This window comes from Sturnira hondurensis, unplaced genomic scaffold (genome assembly GCF_014824575.4).
Source record: "Sturnira hondurensis isolate 20B ecotype Veracruz unplaced genomic scaffold, ASM1482457v3 Scaffold0019216, whole genome shotgun sequence".
NCBI lineage: Eukaryota > Metazoa > Chordata > Mammalia > Chiroptera > Phyllostomidae > Sturnira > Sturnira hondurensis.
Window position 1 is genome coordinate 2,606,978 of NW_028091847.1, and position 20,243 is coordinate 2,627,220.

Consider the following 20,243-nt stretch of genomic DNA (forward strand, 5'->3'; position numbering starts at 1 on the left):
ACTTCTGTTTCTTGTTCTTGTTTCAATTTTGAGTGATTTTTCAAGAGTCTATAAGAATTCTTTAGATAGTAACACTGTAACCTTTCGTAATAATGTTGCAAGCATTTTCCACTGGTCATTTAACTCATAATTTCAGTTACAGCTTTTTTATGTAGAAAAGTTTAAAGTTTAGTCAAAACTATTGATCATTCCCTTGATGATTTATGCCTTTGATGTGCATTGTTGAAAAGATCTTTCCCGTTGCTTGATTATATACTTAATCACTTATAATTTCATTTACTTTTGTTACATCCACATATTTTTAACACGAAAATTATTTTGTTATAAGGTTGTTTTTTCTTCTTTATCTTTTTCCTTTTCTTCTTTTCATCTTCTCCCAAGCGGTGAGCTTCAGAGCGGAGTTCAGATTTAATGAGCTAGGTGGCAGGAGGGACAGAGACAGATTGAAGATACAGCAAGCTCTGTTTGTTGTTGATTGCCCCTTTCTGGTAATCTCTCACCTTACATTTTTCCAACTCTTGTCCACTTTCTAGACGAAAAATGGTAAGTTTCACTCTGTGGCTATTTCATTCACTTTTCTACATGTTAATTTTAATGAACATAAGAGAAGAGTGCTGTGCGTACTGGATGTGTATTTAACCTGCCTTCTGATTTCTCTTGCTTCCAGACTAATTGCATTGGAGTTTCAGACATAGGGTATGGGGAATATTTTCATACTTGGAGGTAACATAAGGAACAAAAATTCATAGGTGGTTGAAGTGACTTTGTGGTTTTAAAAAATTATTCATGTGTTTTTGGATGGATAAAACATACTCCTGTTTCAAAAATCCAAAACACAAGAGGGGAGACAGTAACACATTCCTTCACTTTGGCAGAGTCTTCCTGTCCTTCATATTCTACACACTTGCCAGTACATATGGGGATGTATCACTCCCTCTCATTGCCTCCATTTTTGAAACATGAATGTTGGCACAATTGACACTAAATTTTGCAAGTTGCCTTTATTTATTTATTTATTGGCTTCACAGTATATTTTGGAGACTATTACAAGTTAGTATGTGTAGAGCTGCCTTGTTCTTTCAATGGCTGTATGATGTTGTTGGGGTATTTTTAGATAAGAAATATGCCCTGTTATCTGGAATGATCTCCTGTAAGGCAGAGTGTCAGAGTGGAAAGAACATGGGCTTTACATCCCGACTCAGTCACTTATTTGGTTGGGCAGCGGGGAACAAGTTACTTACCTTTTTTGAGCCTCTTTTTCATATCTGTAAAATTAGGATAATAATACCTACCTTTTCAGGGAGAGTTATTACAAGGGTTAAATGAGGTGATATTTATAAAATACTTAGTATGTAACAGATGTTACATAAAAGTTTCTTCCCATCATTTGTGAATTAATCATACTCTACTTTGGACAGTTTTCCCCTGTGATAAACTGAGCTGACACTGAACCGCAGGGGCATTTCCCTAAGCCATCCCTAGATCTTTGCTTTTTCCTCGATTAAGATGATAAGAAGTTGTGATTTAAAGTTTAGTTTTATCACGTTCATATGGCACATACATAGTAAAATAAACTGGACTGTGCTGTAGTTTAATTAATTTGGAATCATAGGTGGAGAAAAGTGTGTTAGAGCTGATATTTCATCTTGTCACTTTAGGATATCCACANACTTTGGACAGTTTTCCCCTGTGATAAACTGAGCTGACACTGAACCGCAGGGGCATTTCCCTAAGCCATCCCTAGATCTTTGCTTTTTCCTCGATTAAGATGATAAGAAGTTGTGATTTAAAGTTTAGTTTTATCACGTTCATATGGCACATGCATAGTAAAATAAACTGGACTGTGCTGTAGTTTAATTAATTTGGAATCATAGGTGGAGAAAAGTGTGTTAGAGCTGACATTTCATCTTGCCATTTTAGGATATCCACAGAAACCAGCACCAGCTTTGGGGACTGAAATCAACGGGGATCAGATTATCTTGGTGTTCTCCACCCATCCAGTAGGGAAGGTTTCTTAATTTTCACATCTTTGATGCCACTCAGCTCTCCTTCATTTTCTGTTTCTCTTTTCAGGCCTCCTTGTAGTCTCTTTCTGTTATGCATTGACTGCTTCTCTCGCAGTCCAGAAAGAGAAGCCCACTGACCCAGCCAAACACCACTATTGCTGTTTGAAAAGAGCTTTTCAGGTGAAGCAACTTCACGAGTTGCTAGCTTGTTAAGACTCATGGTCCTTGGGTCAAGGGTTCATTGGCCCAATCAGCTATTGCAGGGGTGGGACAGTTTCTTTCTTTTAGGAGGAATCTTCGAGTGTGCCAGGTACTGAGAGATCGGCCCACTAGAGGAATTTTTCAGTAACCTGTCCATAATTTATGGGCCAACTCTAAGGAGAAATATATTTTAAGTGGCTTTGGAAAGACAAAAGCAAGAGAAGCACTGAAGGGGGAAGGGCAGAGTGACCAGCTCATATATGAGCAGGGGTTTTGAGATAAATGTCACCCAACAGAGACACCAGAGAAGCAAAGGGCTTCATTGCCTTAACTGGACCTCCAGGCTTCTGAGTCCTAAGTAAGCAAGGTAGTCAGAAACTATAGATCTGGGACAATAACCATAAGAATTTGGTAAGAGATTTCAACCTTGGGGAACTTGGCCATGTTTGTTTGGGGAACTTTGTCATATTTGTCACTTTCATTTTTACAGTAGCTCATAAAAGAGTAAGAGCTTTTGAACTTATCTGCAGGGTGGTAAGAAGATGTGAGGTCAGGGAGACCACACTGAACCTACATTTCGTCTTGGGGCACAAGGATCCCTAAGATACAGAGCAGCTGGTTAGAAGGAGCTTAGAAGCAAAAACGGAGATCAGGCTGAGTCCCGAGAGCCAACATAAGAAGACCAAGAGTGATGCAGGCAGGGGGCCTGGGCTTCTGGCCTGGGCTGGAGAGGGCCCATGTGGTGCCTCTACAATGCCCTCTGAAGTGGGGACATCACTTTCCTTGTGGTGGCAGTTTGTGGAGACTTAGGTGAAGGTCCTGGCTTTGCTTTGTTTTCATATTTCTTTTGCTAATGACAGGATGAATGATGGTGAGACCTTTATGGATGAGGTAGCCATGTGGCTGGGGCCAATTTGATGGCGTATGTTGCTTCTTGGCTTCCTCAGTACCTGGAATACAGCACATAAATATTTGTTGAATCAGTGGACACATGTGTTGCTTTTATTCATTACTAGCTGAAAATTAAGACTACCTCAGAAACTAATCGAGACCCCAACAAAGATTGCCTAACCTCGTTTCAGAGAACACTAAGAAGCCCTATCCTGGCTCTTGGAAATGTAATGGGCTAGTAAAGGAGGAAGTAGTCGATAGGCTAATACTAATAATTGCTTCATTTTTAAGTATCTACTAAATGTCAGGCACCCAGCAAAAAGTAGGTCCCATTACTGTAAGGGACACGTGAACTTCTGTTGTCATTGACAGGGACCCATAGATTACATTTACTCAACATTGGACTAGCCAGTTAATTTAGGCAACAAAACCAGCCCAGCTATTTCTTAGCCATCATCAAGACAGAATTCGCCTGTTGCCTGTCTGATGCACCCTCTCCTGCACACACTCTTTGTCAACCAGTGTCGTGGCTATGTGACAACTCTTATGCCTGTGCTATTTAATGTAACATGAGGAAGGTATTTTTACCCCCAAGTTATAGGTGAGGGAAATAAGATTCAGCAATATTAAGTAAATGCTCCAGGTTTCATGGCTAGTGAGGCAAGAGCCTGAATAGGCTCCTGTCTGCTTCAGCCTGTGTGTTCTCCACTGCACAAACCATCCTTCAGGGTGAAGTCTGCAACAAGCCATGGTCCAGATGGCCCTGGGCCTTCAGCTGATGCAGAGAAGCTGGCTGAGGGAAGGTTTTGGGAACTACTGAGGCTCCGTGGGAGTGAGTGTGTCGGGAGGCAAGACTGGCGCAGATGCTACCGCTCCTGCCCAGTTCCCTCTGGGGAGCCTTGGACACTTGGGCACACAAGGCCACTGCTACCCACATTTCTGTGTTTGATCTCAATGTTTGCTCCTTTTTATTTTTAGGAATATCTTACATTAAATAAAATGCAGACATCTTAAGTATACAGTCTGATGATTTTTTACATGCGTAGGCAACTGTGTAACCATCACTCAATCTGGAACATCCTGGCATCCCAGCTCGCTCTCTTGTGCCCGCCGCCCCCCAAGCACACCGCCTCAAGGGAACCTCCGCTCTAGCAACTGTCACCGCAGACTAGTTTAGCCTGTGGGTTATTTGGAATTCTCTTTGTCTTTTTGCAAGGTTTCTTCAGGTCTTCCTATCCTCTCAGCTACTTCTGAGCCCCTCTCAGGGACACACGTGACACTTCCATTTACTCTCCTTTCATTTAATCCGGACCTTTGGGGAACTCGGAATGACTACCATAGGCCCCCTTTGTCTAGCAACAGCACACTCAGTTTCCGTTCTGCTGCTGCTGTACTGGACTGCTGCAATCCCACCTTCATCTCAGCAGTGAAGATACATATTCTTCTGTCCTGGGATCCACAGCCTTTAAGGGGCTTTCAGCATTCCCCTAATTCTGGAGTTTTGGCCTGCGTTAGGAGGCAGGACATCATGTCAGGGCCCCACACCTACTTCTCACTCTATTACTAGACTTTTTCACTTCTCCCTTCCAGGTCTGCGAATTGTATCACCTCCCAGGTGGGAAAAGCTGACTCTTACGTTGTCATCCATTCTCCTACTGCTATTCTTTTGGCATAAACTTGATGTCTAGACTCTTTAGGATTTGCTTTTTGAAGCTCAAAGGGCCCAGTTATTACCACTAATTGGTGTTTTAAAACTGTTTTTAAAGCATAAGTTCTGAACATGTATTTAGAAAGTCAGTGTTGAAGTTGTCTTCTGTTGTCTGCTCCACCATCCTTCCCTGGAAAGTAAGCCTGGGATGCCCCCGTTGCTGCCCACAGGTTGTGGCATACAGGAAGTGGGAGGGGGGGTGGTTTAGTTGCAATGAAGATGCATGTTGCTATCAGATTATGACCCTTACTGCTACCCAACTACCACAAATTACTAAGTGTCCTCTATGTGCTAAGTGCTTTGTGAAAAGATATCTGGGGGGAAGGTAAAAAATTATAAATATAGATTATATTTTTGTAGCAATTTATTGTATTTTTTTCCCTATGTGATCCCATCTGAAGTTGACAATACTTCTATGAGTGAGAAGGCCAGTGATACCGTCACAATGAGCTTGCAAGTTGGGTTTATCATTGTCAAGACTTCCCAGATGAGGAAATGGTGACTCAGGGAGTGTTCAGCTATCAAGTGATCGATCTATGATCTGAGGCCTAAACCCAAAACTTCTTGCTCCATATACTTACCTCCATCCACTACCCCTGAAGACTCAAAAACAAGGATTTCCGATGAGTTCCTAACCCAAAGGGCAACCACACCCCAGGACAGAATGTAGCAGTTGAGGAAAGTTCTGGCTCTAAAGGAGTTGACATTGAATTTGACTTCACAGAACAGGGAGGATTTCAATAAGTGGCAGTTGGGCTGGGGGAAAAGTACTCTAGGCAGAGAGAAATTATAAGCAAAGACAAAGGTTCCTTCTTTCTCTACCTGCTACCCTGCCTGTTCCAGCTGCCTGCATTCATGGACCTGCTTCTCAGGACCTGGTTTCTGTTTAGATACCTGCTTCTATTCCCTATGCACACATGCACATACCACACACCACGCACACCACACACACCACACACACCACATACACCACAGACGCACTTTACATCCTGAGCGTCAACCATGTCCCAGATACAATCATTCCATTTAATCTGCACAGTGGTGCCCCTCCCTGGCCTTCACACTCCCCCTGGGCTGAGTCACTTAGCCTCAGCTGCGCCCCTTGCTCCTTGAATCCTAACGTGGCCCACATGATTCCTTGAGTGTGCTCTGCTGGACTGTTGAGCCCTCCACTATGTTCTCTGGAATCTCAGGGGCTGTCTTTTCTGTTGCCTGAATCACAACCAAACTTGCCACAACCTTGGGTACTGCCCATTTCCCCCCCTTCTGATTCTACTTCTGGGTCCATTTACCTCTGTGGTTGGCTCAGTTCCCCAGCACCTGCTCCACCTTAGTGAGTGGACCATTTTCAGGTCTTCGTTTCTGCCCTTCTTGCCTACCCCTCATAGCTTCCAGGAGCCAGCAGATCTCTCAGCCAAGTCTAGGCGAAGGACTGAAGGTCCTGAGGGAGCAGAGGACATCCTGGGTGTGCAGGAGCACATTCTGACAGAGTCTGAGGTGGGTGTACCTCCTGGGAGAGAGGGTGAGGCAAGAATGGAAGTTTAAGACAGGTGGTAATTTATGGTTTTCAAGTATGAAGACCCCTTTCAACACCAACACAGAACTGACAGGAGAACAGCATTACTTTCAGTATCTATTATCTGAGAAGAAAAATGGTGACAAAAATGATAATAAATTCAAATATACTTTCAAATAAGTTTGAATTTTATTTAAATTCAGCTCACAAACTCTTCACATACATTGGTCTGTTGGAATTTAAGGGTAAGAATATCAGTGTCTTGCCCTGGCTGGGTCACTTGGTCGGAGTGTCGTCCTGTGCACCAAAGAGTTGTGGGTTTGATTCCTGGTTGAGCACACACCTAGGACGCAGGTTTGATTCCCAGTCAGGTATGTATGGGAGGCAACCTATTGATGTTTTTCACATAGATGTTTTTCTCTTTCTCTATAAAATCAATAAACATATCTTCAGGTGAAGATTTAAAAAAAGAATATCTGTTTTTATAGACCCTTTGGACCAAAACAGGACTTTGGTTATTCTAGAGTGGATTCGAAGGAACCTCTAGGGAGATGTGGAATTCCACAGACGAAACCTGAGGGCCCGGTTCTGGAGAGCATGAAGAGAGCAGAGGAAGGATAGAGGGGGTGGGGGCAAGGGTGCATTCTCTTCAACACAGACGCTTCTCATGGGAACTGCAGCCAGGTCTCAAGTGGTTTTCTTTGCTTGTATTTTTAGTCTCCCTGTTCAAGAGTCAGGTGCCTGGCTGTAACAGTTTGCTCACATGTTCCCCAAACAGGAAGTTGGTTGTCTGTTGCCATTAGCTGTCATTGCTCCGCTTTAATAAACAAGTTCATGTGCCAGTGGGACAGGCTGAGACAAAAATTTACTCTAAAGTCTTAAATAAACTTGATTATGAAGAAGCACAAAAAATACTTAAAACAAACTGGCTTCTTGTCCCCTGGACTGCCCTACTCCTCAGCAGTTTCCAGCCATTGGTTGGGATCACATGATTCTACTTTACAACCCTCACATTCAAAAATGTTTATGGAGGCATATTTTGGGGTGGAGGGAACATATGTAGGCAACGTGGAGATCTCCACCCTCCCTTGTCCTCATAAAACCTCTCAGGCTCTCCTGGAACTGTGTGAGCACAACAGTGCAACAGCTACAGACAAAGGCAGGGTATGCCCGTGGGAAGAGTCAGCTAGCTGTGAGCTCAGCATGATCTCAACACCTACTAGCCATGTGACCTTGGTCAACACACTCGACTCTTCAAATTCTCTATTTCCATCTCTGTACAAATAGCAACACTAATATCTATCTCATTATTACGTGTTAAAATATATTCACTAAAAAGTAAATGTATTCATTAAATAAATAATGGATGGAAAAGTCTCTAGCACAGATTTTCATACATACTAGGTATCTAAAAAATATCTTCTTCCTCTCTCCTTCTTTTGCCAGAATTTGTGCTATGTGCTTCTAAAAGTAAAAGCACAAATATGGCCTAGAACTTTCCCTTGACCATAGTACAGGTAGGAATGTAATTGGTGCTCCACAGCAGGGTGAGCTGCCCAGTGGAACACACAAGAGGGAGGAATTCACTCCATGTTGGACCATTGGAGAAATGATGAAGGAAGAGTGTTTTTTGAGAAGAAACTTCAGGAATAGGGGGGATTTCTCTATTTCTTTCCTTTCTCTTTCCTTCCATTCTCTTTCTTTCTTCTTGAACAAGTATCGACCCAGAATTAAAATTTCCAGAGTCAGGGAAGGCTTAAAGCCTAGTCTGTTTAAGACTCTGGTCCTCTCTCACCCTGACTTTGTCCTCTAGTGGATGGATACTAGAAAATAAATCAGTGTCTCCAGCAAACTCAGTTCCCAGAAAATGGCACATGGGCACACAAATGTTTGCATACCAGATAGGGGTTCACAGACTCTCTGGAGCACATCCATTGGTCCTCAATTCAACACTCTGAGTGAAGAAAACAGCCCTGTATAGATCAGGTGGTGGTCATGGTACTCGTTTTTTCCTCCTTCTTGAGGGAAACTTAAAAGCACTCTTCTTTTCAGGGGGGAGCTATCCTGAGTCCCCCCTTTTTTGTGGGGCTCTGGAATAAAACTTGCTGGTTGAGGAGAATAGGACTTTGGCATCTAGTCATGAGGGAGAAGCTGGTCCAGGCCGAGGGAGTGGCATAAGCATAGAAAGCCACTAGGACAGGCAGGGATGTGCGGAGAGCTGAGTAGACAGGTCTGAGTGCTAACAGGTTCCAGCAGGGAGAGTCCTGGTGACAGCTTAGACCCAGGCTGTGCATGGCTGGAGGGGTAGGAGAAGCACCGTCTTCAGTTTCAAGCAATGGAATCACTGAACAGCGTTACTGGGCATTTATCGCAATTGTAATTTTACACTTGCATGCTTATTTGATTACTGCCTCCCCCGCCAGTTGTCAGCTCCAGTGAGCATGGGCACTGTGTCTCTTTCTGCTCACTCTCTGCACGCCCAGCACTAGTGGAGAGCCTAGCACATCACACAAGCTCAGCACACGTTTGGGAAATGAACAAGTGGATGAATGATGAATGCATGGCTCCGAGTGGGGAGAGACATGTTGGAATCGATATTTTGAACAAATGGGAGCTTTGGTACTTGATCTGATTGTCTTTCATGGTGTCTTCTTTGTTCATCTACAGTCATCAAGCAGGGGCAGGAACTGGCACCTTGTTGGCCAGGCCTCCCCACATCTAGGCAAGTCAGATCCACTGAGCTCTCCAGAGAAGTGTGCAAAGAAATCATGTCTGGCATCTGGAAAGCCACTGTCCTGCACATACACTAGTTTACTGGAGGCAGCTTGAAATAATGTAAAAACATGCATTTCCAAAATCAAATAAGACTGTTCCAAATTTCAGAGCTACGTATTATTTATACATCTCTTAGGAAATGAATTTACTTCTCTGAATCTGTTTTTCTCATTATAAAACAGGAATGGTAATACATATTTACTTTATAGTGCTGTTGTGAGGATTGAGTTAGTTAATGTAAAGGGGCTGGAGCATTTTAGCTTCTCTTTATGATATTTTTTGACATTTTATTTTCTCATTGCGTACTTGAAATTGTAAGACAGTATTTATTTCATTTTTCTGATTTTAAAAGCAACTTCATGCTTAGTGTAGAAAGCTTGGTTTATACAGAAAAGTCCAAAAAACTCCCAAATTAATAACCTCATAAAATGGCCTATGAGATAAGTATTGCTAACATTTTGATGTGTTTCCTTCTAGTGTCTCCTCTATTTGTGAGAAACTCACTGTGTTTTAAATAGATAATTCCTCATGACATACAATTCAAGGGGATACAAAAAGGTAAATAGTAAAAAGTAATTCTTCCTCCTCACCCTAAACCCAGCCACCAGGCCCCCCCCGCCGCCCCACGCAGAGGCAGTCACTGTCACCAGGTTCTTAGGTGGCCTCCCAGAGAGTGTCTACATATTTAGAAGTTGGATTTGATTTTCATATCATCTTCTCACGCAAACGCTGGTGTGGTCTACCTGCAGTTTTGCTCTGAAGGTTACCACGTAAGTGAGTTCCTTCTCAGCCCTCAGAGATGTCTCTGTGGGCAGGGCCACAAAGGGCTCTGGTCACAGGTTCTGAGGGCTCAGCAGGGCTTGGTCTCGGTTGTGTACTTTTACTCTTTGAACTGAAAATCTGCGAACAACTGAACAGGTGTCAGAATTCTCAGTCTCAACGGTTTCCACAGTTGCTCATGCGAGGAGCAGACCTGCAGGTGGTTGGGGCCAGCAGACAGGGTGGTCTGAGGCAGAATTCAGGCTTTCTCCAAAAGTGCATCGACTCTCGGTCAATGTTTTCAAAAGTGACAATCGTAAAGTGTGGTGTGATATGGAGAGGTAATATTTTGCAATTGAAAATGACTAAAAAAGTCAGGGATGTGTGCCCCTATTGCTCCGGAGTGAAGGGAAAAGCTTAAGTCAGTATGGTCCATGCTACGACCAGTCCTGTGCCCACCCCCACGCTTCAGTCCCCACAACCCTGACACCCCTGGTCCTGTGGGTAGAGCTGTCTTCTTGGCAGGCCTGCCCGTGAATGCTCTGAGCAGGCCCTGTCTTCAGAACAGCCCTCCCTGCCATGCTCCCTTTTTCCAATCTTCTAATTGATCAACTCAAGAATATTGAGAACTTGATCCTGTAAGGAGTCCAGTGGACAGGAGGGGAGATGGGAGATTGGAGTTGTTCAAACTAAGCTCCAGAGAGCAATGGATATGAATGAACTGATGCATTTGATTTTTAATTATTTTAAAGTCCATATACAAGGATATTTTTTCATTGTTTTTAGAGAGACAGGAAGGGTGGGGAGAGAGAGAGAGAGAGAGAGAGAGATCAATGTGAAAGAGAAACATCAGTTAACTGCCTTCTCATGGTTGCCCCAACCAGAGATCAGACCTGTAACCTGGGTAGGTGCCTTGACCAGGAATCGAACCTGTGAACTTTCAGTTTATGGGATGACATTCCAACCCACTGACCCACACTGACCAGGGCTGAACTGATGCATCTGAGACACCTCATCTGTAAAATGAATATTAAATAACATAATGATATGACTATGTTCTGTAAGCTGTGGAAGGATATATATGCATAATAAACTCATATTATAAGGGTGATGATGATTGAAAAATAAGACATGAAAGCCAATCAGTTTTACAACTTCATTTTCACTGCAATAGATTTGAGGGTTGTCAATGCAGCATAATTAGTTCTACAGTGTCTGTACCCAGAGAGGTCGACAATGGTCCATATTATCCTTCAGTCTTTTTTCTAGGCCTGTATTCTGCATAAAAATAGGATCATAATGCACGAGTGACTTTGTGATGTGCTTTTTCATTTCATCTGTAAATATTTCAGAACATATCTCTAAAAGGTAAGATTCTCCTTTAAACACAGCCATACCATCATCACACTTAAAATTAGCGTGATTGCTTCATATCACCAAATATTAGTCTTTGAGCAAATTTCTGACCTTTAAAATTAGTTTGTTTAAATCAGGGATCCAAATAGTTTCCTGTTTTGCAAAAGCTATTGATGTGTCTCTTAAGCCTCTTTCCACCCTTAGGCCCCCTCCCCCACCGTCCCCACCCCTGTGATGTGTTTCAGGAAGAAACTATACTGGTTGCTCTGCGTAGTTTCCCACAGTCTGGATTTTGCTGATCTTCCCATGGTGTCATTTGACATGTTCCTCTTCCCCTGCATGTAGTTACACATGGAGTTCCATCTCCGCTGGAGGTCAGCAGCCCAACCCCCCTGTTGTTCAAGGGTCAACTGTACTTCCTGTAGCTGCTGATCAAATCTAGAGGCCTGATCAGATTCCATGAACAGACTTTGGAACTTAAAGCATTGTAAAAATTTTCTATACCATTTAATGTTCTTTTACAACATGTTTTCTTAATGGCTACAGAGCTGTCAATAATATGAATGCATGGTCATGTATTTAGCTAGTCCCTTATTGTTGGTCAATGGGATTGTTTCTAATTTTTTGCTACCACACACAATTCACTGAAAAAGGTCCTTGTGGACTCATCATTTTGTGGTCTTATTTGCTGCCTTCCTATTCTCTTAGTTCCTGCGGATGGTGGATGCCTGCGCCAGCTTCCTCACGGAAGCCTTGAATCCAGAAAACTGTGTTGGAATATTGAGGCTGGCAGACACCCATTCCTTGGACAGTCTAAAGAAGCAGGTTCAAAGTTACATCATCCAAAACTTTGTGCAGATTCTGAACGCTGAGGAGTTCCTTGAACTTCCCGTGGACACTCTGTACCACATCTTGAAGAGTGATGACCTTTATGTGACAGAGGAGGCTCAGGTGTTTGAGACCGTGATGAGCTGGGTGCGGCACAAACAGTCGGAACGCCTCTGCTTGCTCCCCTACATCCTGGAGAACGTGCGCTTGCCGCTTCTGGACCCCTGGTACTTTGTGGAGACGGTGGAAGCAGATCCTCTCATCAGGCAGTGCCCGGAGGTCTTCCCGCTGCTCCAGGAAGCCAGGATGTACCACCTTTCTGGCAATGAGGTGAGATGAGAGGTGCCACCGATAAATAGCAAACTAAAAGGAGCTACTGAGCCTCATAGAGGTATAGGTGAGTCTGGCTGGCAAATCCTTAAGGCATCAAAAAGGAGATACGACACAGTTTATAGTGTGAGTCAGGCAGTTCCAGGAGCCCTGGATTTCTGGTTCGTAAAATGCGGATGATATTGCATCGTGGACAGCTATTGAGAAGGTGAGATACAGAGGTCTCCCAGCATCGTGCCTGCCGCATCCCTCCTCCTCTCAGCTGTGTAAGGGCGGGAGGTTGGTGTGGGTGATGCACACATGGATGAAATGTGCCCTGTCCAGTCGCCTTCCACACGGTGCTGCTTAGCTCTTGCCCATTCTGGGGAACCTGACGGTCCCCTCGTTCAGAATCTCATTATTTCCTTCCTGAACTTCCGAAAATTCCCCCAAACTCACCTTCCTGTCCCCAGGCTATCCTTTCTCCAGTCGATTCACCAGCTGGACAATCTCAAACTCAAGCCTAATCATTTCTCTCTCCACTGGCTCCCCACCACTTTTGGAATAGAGCCCATACCTCCTGCCCTAGCTCCCAGAGCTGGCCCTGCTACTTCGCCTCCTGCCCACTTCTCTACGTGCCACCACCAACCCCTTTCCTCTGCTACAGCCCAAACACACTGCTTGGAATTCCTCAAAGTGGACCTGCTTTTTCAGCCTCCAGGCCAATGTGGGCACTATTCAAATGCCTCTTTTCTCTCTTCATGCAGTTAACTTCTGCTCCTGCTTCCAAACTCAGTTCAAGCACCATTTTCTCCAGAGTCCCCTCTCGTTCTCATAGCAGCTGGTGCATTGATGTGTTATAACACCAACTGCTGCATGTTCACCGTTGGGTTCCTCATCCGTAAACATTACTAGGCTGGGAGCTTGTTATGGCAGAAAGCATATTGTACTGGAATTTTCATCTCCAGACCTTGGGAGGTTCCCTGGCATTTCATAGGTGATTGATAAATGTTTGTGGGGAAATAAATGGGGGCCAAGATGGTGACTGTACATATCATTTGAATCTACCTGGGTCTCTTTAACAACTGAAGAAGTATTTTATTCATTATTGTATAAGGACAAAACTAGGCTTAGTGAAGAGGAATAAAACAATCAGGAAGTAATGATATACAGACAGTTAAGTTTATATACAGGAACCACACATATATATCACTTATAATAGTTCTAGGACTGGCTACAAAGCCTTCTTAATTAGGCCATTGGTAGATATCTTAGCCAAAAACGGCTTAGGAATTATCTGTCTGAAGCCCCTTGGGAGTCTCTTCCTTTCCCTGTGTGACTTTTCTGGTTCTGTGTTGTCTCCAGATTCACTGTCACTCATTTACTCTGCAAACATATTCTTAAACGTTTGGTAGAGCTAACCAGTGATGCTATTAGAACCAGGAGTGTGTGTGTGTGTGTGTGTGTGTGTGAGAGAGAGAGAGAGAGAGAGAGGTTTTTGACTTTAAATTATATTTTTTTTATGGAGATAGGGCTATTCAGGTCATCCATTTCTTCTAGAATGAGCTTTAGTAGTTTGTATGTCTCAAATAATTTTTCCATGTTATAGAAGTTACTGAATCTATTGGTTCAATGTTGTTCACGGTATTCCCTTACTATCCTCTAGATGCCTGTGGCCTCTGCAGTGATGGCACTCACATCTCTCACTGCAGATATTGGTAATTTGTGTTTCCTCTCTTTCCTCTGATCAGTCTTTTTTCCCCCGGTCAGAGGTTTATCAATTTTACTGATTTTTCTCAAAAAACAACCTTTTGTTTTAATTTGATTTTCTCTATTGGTTTTGTTTTTTATTTCACTTATTTCTACTCTGATCTTGATTATTTCGTTTCTTCTGTTTTTTGGGGTTTAATTTTTCTTCTTTTTGTTAGTCTCTTAAAGTAGAAGTGGAGGTCATTGATTTGATACTTTCCCCCTAATATTGTCATTAGTGCTATAAATTCCCCCTAAGTACTACTTTAGCAGCATCTCATATATTTTAACATGCTATACTTTCATTTTTTACAAATAAACCCTGACCTATAACTATATGCCAGATATGCACCAGGCACCACACAACAGTCTCTGCCTTGCTAAACACAGACAGGAGACTGAGCAAGTGAAGGGTGTTGGGTAGAGTGATGGACGGAGTCCAGGCAAATCCAGGTCATATCTCATGTTAGGTATGTGGGTGGCTGGCAGGTAGCCCAACACTGGAAATCAAAACCCTCAGACACTTGAAGACAGCTGTCAATTTCTGCAGCTGTTTTCAGTTGAACATTTAAAGTTCAGAGTGTTGATCAACTGTAGTTACAACATTCTGGCTCTTGTTTGTTTCTGCTGCCCATTTCTTAAGTCTCTGAAGTGCAGGTGATGAAGCCATTCCTCTGATATGCAATATCTCTATTATATCTTCTGCAAAATTGCTGCTATAAGATATCTGCACTGCCTTTCATATCTGCAATGGGGTAGGGGGTGAGGAGTGGGATTATAAGCTTTAATTTAGGAGGAAAGAGAATTCTGATACTCTGGTACTTAAAAAGTCCTCAGGGGCAGGAATTTGGGCGTGAAGTCAGGAGGGTCTTGGCTTTAATCTTGATGGCGCAATTTTCTTACAGTAAATTGAACTCTTAGCTGCTCCAAAGGTCAGTCCTGACCTGCAGCACGAAGATAATGATACCTACCAATTGCTATAACTGCTTTGAGAATTAAAGAAGATAATGAACGAGATGTGCTTAGCGCAGGGTCTGGCACATGGTAAATGCCCCACAAATGAAGTCGATTCTCATGCTCACTCAGTTCCTTTGTGGTGCTCTGTCTCCCCCAATCAAGCATTTTCTTTGTGTCCGGCTAAAATCTCTCTTTCGCTGTGTCCTAGGTTTTGGTTGTCCTATTGCCCCCAATCCAGTTCAAGGCACGTTCTCATTCCCATTTTGCAGTCTGGGCAACTGAACCAACCAACCACCATGATCCCCGGCTTGAGGTCTCACTGCTAGTTGATCCTATAAAACTTCCTGTCTGCTCACTAATTGAATGATCTTGGGTTCATTCCTGACGACAGTGGTGTACGCAAGGAGGCTACTCATGGAACTCATTAACCTTTCTTTTTTAAACTTTAACCCTTTCTGTCCTATCACTATGTCTCCCTCCTAACCTTGTCCCTCCTCTCAGTGAATGAAGGTGATGACAGTGGGACATTTTAGAACCCTAAAAGCAAATGTCAGTCTACATTTAACTTAGGAGTGGTAGCTGGTACCTTCATTGGGAGAGGTCTTTTGGGGTAGAGAAAGTTGCTCCTTTGTTTCATTTTCTCCCAAATTCCCATGGACCACCTTGATCTAGACCAAGACTTGATGGCCTAGAAATGATTGCAGGTGTTTACAGAGGTGTGTTGCTTCTCCACGAGGCCATAGGTGGTGGAACCAGGGCAAAACCATGGTGTATTTGATTCCATACCTCTGCTCTTTCAGCTGGGTTCAAATATCTGTGGTGTGTATTTCTTTGCTTGTTCAAGGCTCTAAAGTCTCATACTTGATGCTGAGACCCAGTTCCCCAACCTATTGGGCCATACGCTGCTCCCTTTTGTTTTTTTACTCCTAAGTCACTAGATGCTTCATTGTGCCCATTGTCAGGACTCTCTTCCAGAAGAAGTCTGGTAGTGAGCGAAGTCTGGGATGTCATTAGGACATTGAAGTGAGGTGGGGAGTGGAAAGCGGCCAAAAGTGAGATTCCAGGCTTCAAGGCGTCATCCAGGCAGGAAGGGAGAAGCAGGAAGTACATTCGATGGTAAACAAGCCTGGACTTCTTCAAATGGCAGCAAAGCAACAACAAATAACCTTTATCAAGTATCGATTATGTACCAGGCTCTGGGCCAAACACACTAAGTGTATGATCTCATTTAATCCTCACAACAAACCTGTGAGGTAGTTACCACTAAAATCTTGAACCTGCAGATGATGAAATGGAGGCTCAAGGAGGTGGGCACCTGGCCGTCCAATGGCAGAGTTGGGAATTGGGCCTTGCTCTGCTGACTGCATAGCCTGAGCTTCGAACCACTGTGTCACCCTGCTTTTCTGCACTCCCATTGGTTTCCCAGATCATTTCCGAGCGCACCAAGCCCAGGATGCATGAGTTCCAGTCGGAGGTGTTCATGATCATCGGCGGCTGCACAAAAGATGAGCGGTTTGTGGCAGAGGTAACCTGCCTGGACCCCCTGAGGCGCAGCCGCCTGGAGGTGGCCAAGCTCCCCATGACGGAGCAAGAGCTGGAGAGTGAGAATAAGAAGTGGGTGGAGTTTGCATGCGTGACATTAAAAAATGAGGTCTACATCTCAGGTAAGCAGGAGCCGTGCAATGCCAAAGCAAGCTGCCAGTGGCACTACGTATTCTCCTGAGCGAGTGCAGGCAGCCATCCTAGAAGAATTACTAGAAATGTCAACGATATAGCTCTGACTGGGTCAGGCTATGAAAAGGGGGAGCTCAGGTGGTCTTACTTCGGAAAGCACATTTTCACTAACCTGTGAGCAGTATCGTACTAGGATCTGGGGCAGTAGTAGGCAAGACGCCCACTCCTTCATGGAAGAGGAATGAGGGAAGTGATACCAGAATTCACTTGGTGTCTGTTGTAGGCATAATACACCATACTCAGCACTGGAAATACAATAATGAATAAAAATGTCTGCTGCTCTTCTCCCAGACATGACCTCTGAAGTTTATTGGGTCATACATTTAGATTCTTCAGTACCACCCAGTACCTTTTCATTTCTTACTTTGAAGCAGTTCAATTAAATATTTGCAATCACTTCATGCCTGCCGACCGTTAGTCCTTAAATTCTATGACAGTCAACACTATTCCCAGCACCTGGCCCTGTGTCTGGCCGCCACAGTAAGTGCTCAATAAATATTTATTAAATGACATATATTTTTACCATCTCTACAGCATAGTAGATGAATTTACAATTTGGTAGCATTTAATCATTTGTCTCTCACATCAACTCTATAAGGTAGGTGACTTAAATCTCCAGGTTACAAATAGAGAAAGCTAAGGCCCAGAAAGCTCACGAAATGTACCTCAGGCCACACACAGGTGAACATCAGGCAGGATCCCAGCTTCTCTGAGTTCCACGCTCTCCCATGACGTCAAAAGCCACCCGGCTCTTCTTGGGGCCCCAAGGGAGGAGACGAGCATCTCCCCCCTTCCCTAGAAGGTGTTCTGTAATCTGCACTTATTTTTGGAAAAGCTGCTTCCCAGAACTGGCTTCCTCCAAAATCAAGAGCAGGTCAGTTCTTCTTTGGATATATTAATATCGTAGATTAAGTCATAACTTTCTTTTACTTTGTAGAAGTGTATTTTAATTGTTGGAGAAGATTCCAGTAATAGAGAGTATAAAGTAAAATATGGCAGTTTCCCTGTGTCATTACAATCCTATATTTTTAATTAAAAATGATTTTATATTGTCTTAGAGTAAGTAATGGCAGCTTCTGTAGCAAACCCTACATCTGAGAAAATTGCCATAACAGTATGCAGGGTTCGTTCCACGCATTCAGGAACCTGGCCAAGCTCCTTCCATCTTGTGATGCTGCTGTTTTCTACATATGGTCTTCAATTTCAAGAAGAGAGAGAAAATGTATGACTTGAGAGGGCACGGTTGCTCGTAATGGCCTTAGCCTGGATGTGAGGCGTCAGTTCTACTCACAGCCTATTGGCAAGAATGAGCCATATGCCTTCCCTGCACCCTCACCCTCTGCAGGTGGACTGGGAAATGTAGTCTAACCTGTGCCCAGGAGGAAAAGACAGGGGTTGGTAATCACAGTCAGTCTTTGCCACATTCACTGCATGCTATTCTACAACTTGCCCTTCCCCTCTCTTAAATGTGTTGTTGTCTTTTTAAAAAAATGATACAAACAATACATGACAGCATGCTTGTTGTACACAATTAAATCAACAGAAACTTGTACTTCAAGTCACAATGCATTTTCCACTTCACTGCATGTTGGTATAATGGATCTATCATGTGCGTTAAGTGATGTCATACATGTGAGGCACAGCACAGTCACAAGCACATGGGGAGACCCTAATGGTGTTAGCCATCTTTAGTGTCATTGTCATTACTGTTGTTCTTTTTACCAGCTACAGGACAGTCTACTGAATAAATGAATCATAATATTTTTTTAGCTTTTGTTTTCCTACTAAAATAATACTGTAACAGGCATTCTTATGCATCTATGTTTATGAACTTTTGCTGCTATTTGGAGAGATTCCTGGAAATGGTCATAAGATGTGTGAATTTGGAATTCTTTTTTTTTTAATTTTTATTTTTATTNTAGTGTCATTGTCATTACTGTTGTTCTTTTTACCAGCTACAGGACAGTCTACTGAATAAATGAATCATAATATTTTTTAGCTTTTGTTTTCCTACTAAAATAATACTGTAACAGGCATTCTTATGCATCTATGTTTATGAACTTTTGCTGCTATTTGGAGAGATTCCTGGAAATGGTCATAAGATGTGTGAATTTGGAATTCTTTTATTTTTATTTTTATTTTTATTTACTTCTTGTTCAAGTACAGTTTTCTGTCTTATATTCCCAGCCCTGCCCCCCACCCCAGTGCTCCCTACCTCCCTCTCATTTCCGCCCCCCACCTTAGTTATTGTCCATGTGTCCTTTATACTTGTTCATGTGAGTCCATCCACTTTTCCCCTATGCTCTCCTGTCTCCTGGAATTCTTATAGATATGGCTAAATTGTCTTCCAGTAAGTTTGTACCAATTTATAGTTCAACCAATGATGAATACCAGTGGCCATTTTCTACATCATAGCTAACATTTTTGTTATTTTTCTATTATCAGTTAATTACATTTTTAATAATCTAGAATGCTTAAATTTACACTTTGGATCATGAATAAGGTCAAGCATATTTTCATATATTTATTAGCTAACTGTATTTATTTTAAAATTTGTTCACACCTTTTGTTTTTCTATTGGCTGTTTGTCTTCTTATTACTCAGTTTCTGGAGCTCTTATCATATACCTTTTGCTACTTATATTGCAAATACTTTCTCCCAGGCTGTGCTTGTCTTTCAATTTATATTTTATATAATAACTTTCTTATATGACTCTGGGACTCAAACCTTGCTCAGAAAGTCCCTTCCCACCCCAAGATCATGAATATCTTTTCCTGTATACATTCAGTTACTTTCATAGCATTTGCATTTGAGGTTTATTTTAAGGGTAATTCGAAGTAGAGAGCTATTTAATTTTTTCCTAAATGAACAGCCCAATGCTCTAACACCACTTATTTAATTATCTCTATGTCTTTCAGCATGTTCCGAACTCCTGTTTTCATGCATCTGTTTCAGGGGGTCTCATACAGCGCCACACTGTTTTCATTACAACTTTATGGTTCGTTTTGAGATTTGCTAGGGGAAGTCCCCTTCTTCATTCTTCTTTTTCAAAAGTTCCTTAGAAATTTTTCCAAATTTACCCTTTCAGATGAAGTTTAGAATAATCTTTTCAAGTTCCCTAAGAAGTCCTGAAGGCACCAAGTTAATGAGTTTATCTGGGGAAGGTTGGCATCTTTGCAGTAACAGGTCTTCTTACCCACGCACATGGTATCTTCCCACCAAGCTAATCAGGTCGTCTTTTATGTCCTGAAGCAAAATTCACAGGTTTTTTTTCCTTTTGAATATAATTTGCATACATTTCTTTGGAACCTTATAGTTATGTAATCTTGTTTGACACTACCTAAATGGGACCAATGTCACTGTGTTTTGCATTAATAGAGATCCCTACGAGGCACACAACCCAAAGGAAAATGACTAAACTAAATGAACAGAAAATTCACAGAAGATGAAAAGG

The 20,243-nt window shown here is 42.7% G+C and overlaps 1 protein-coding gene across 1 annotated transcript in view; it reads left to right on the forward strand.

The window, feature by feature from the left end:
• Window positions 1-20,243, forward strand: part of KLHL6 (kelch like family member 6) — a 62,765-nt gene that overhangs the window by 35,386 nt on the left and 7,136 nt on the right. The window contains exons 3-4 of the mRNA XM_037027595.1: window positions 11,921-12,370; window positions 16,482-16,719. Coding sequence (XP_036883490.1) covers window positions 11,921-12,370; window positions 16,482-16,719 — 688 coding nt within the window. The remainder of the gene's footprint in view (window positions 1-11,920; window positions 12,371-16,481; window positions 16,720-20,243) is intronic.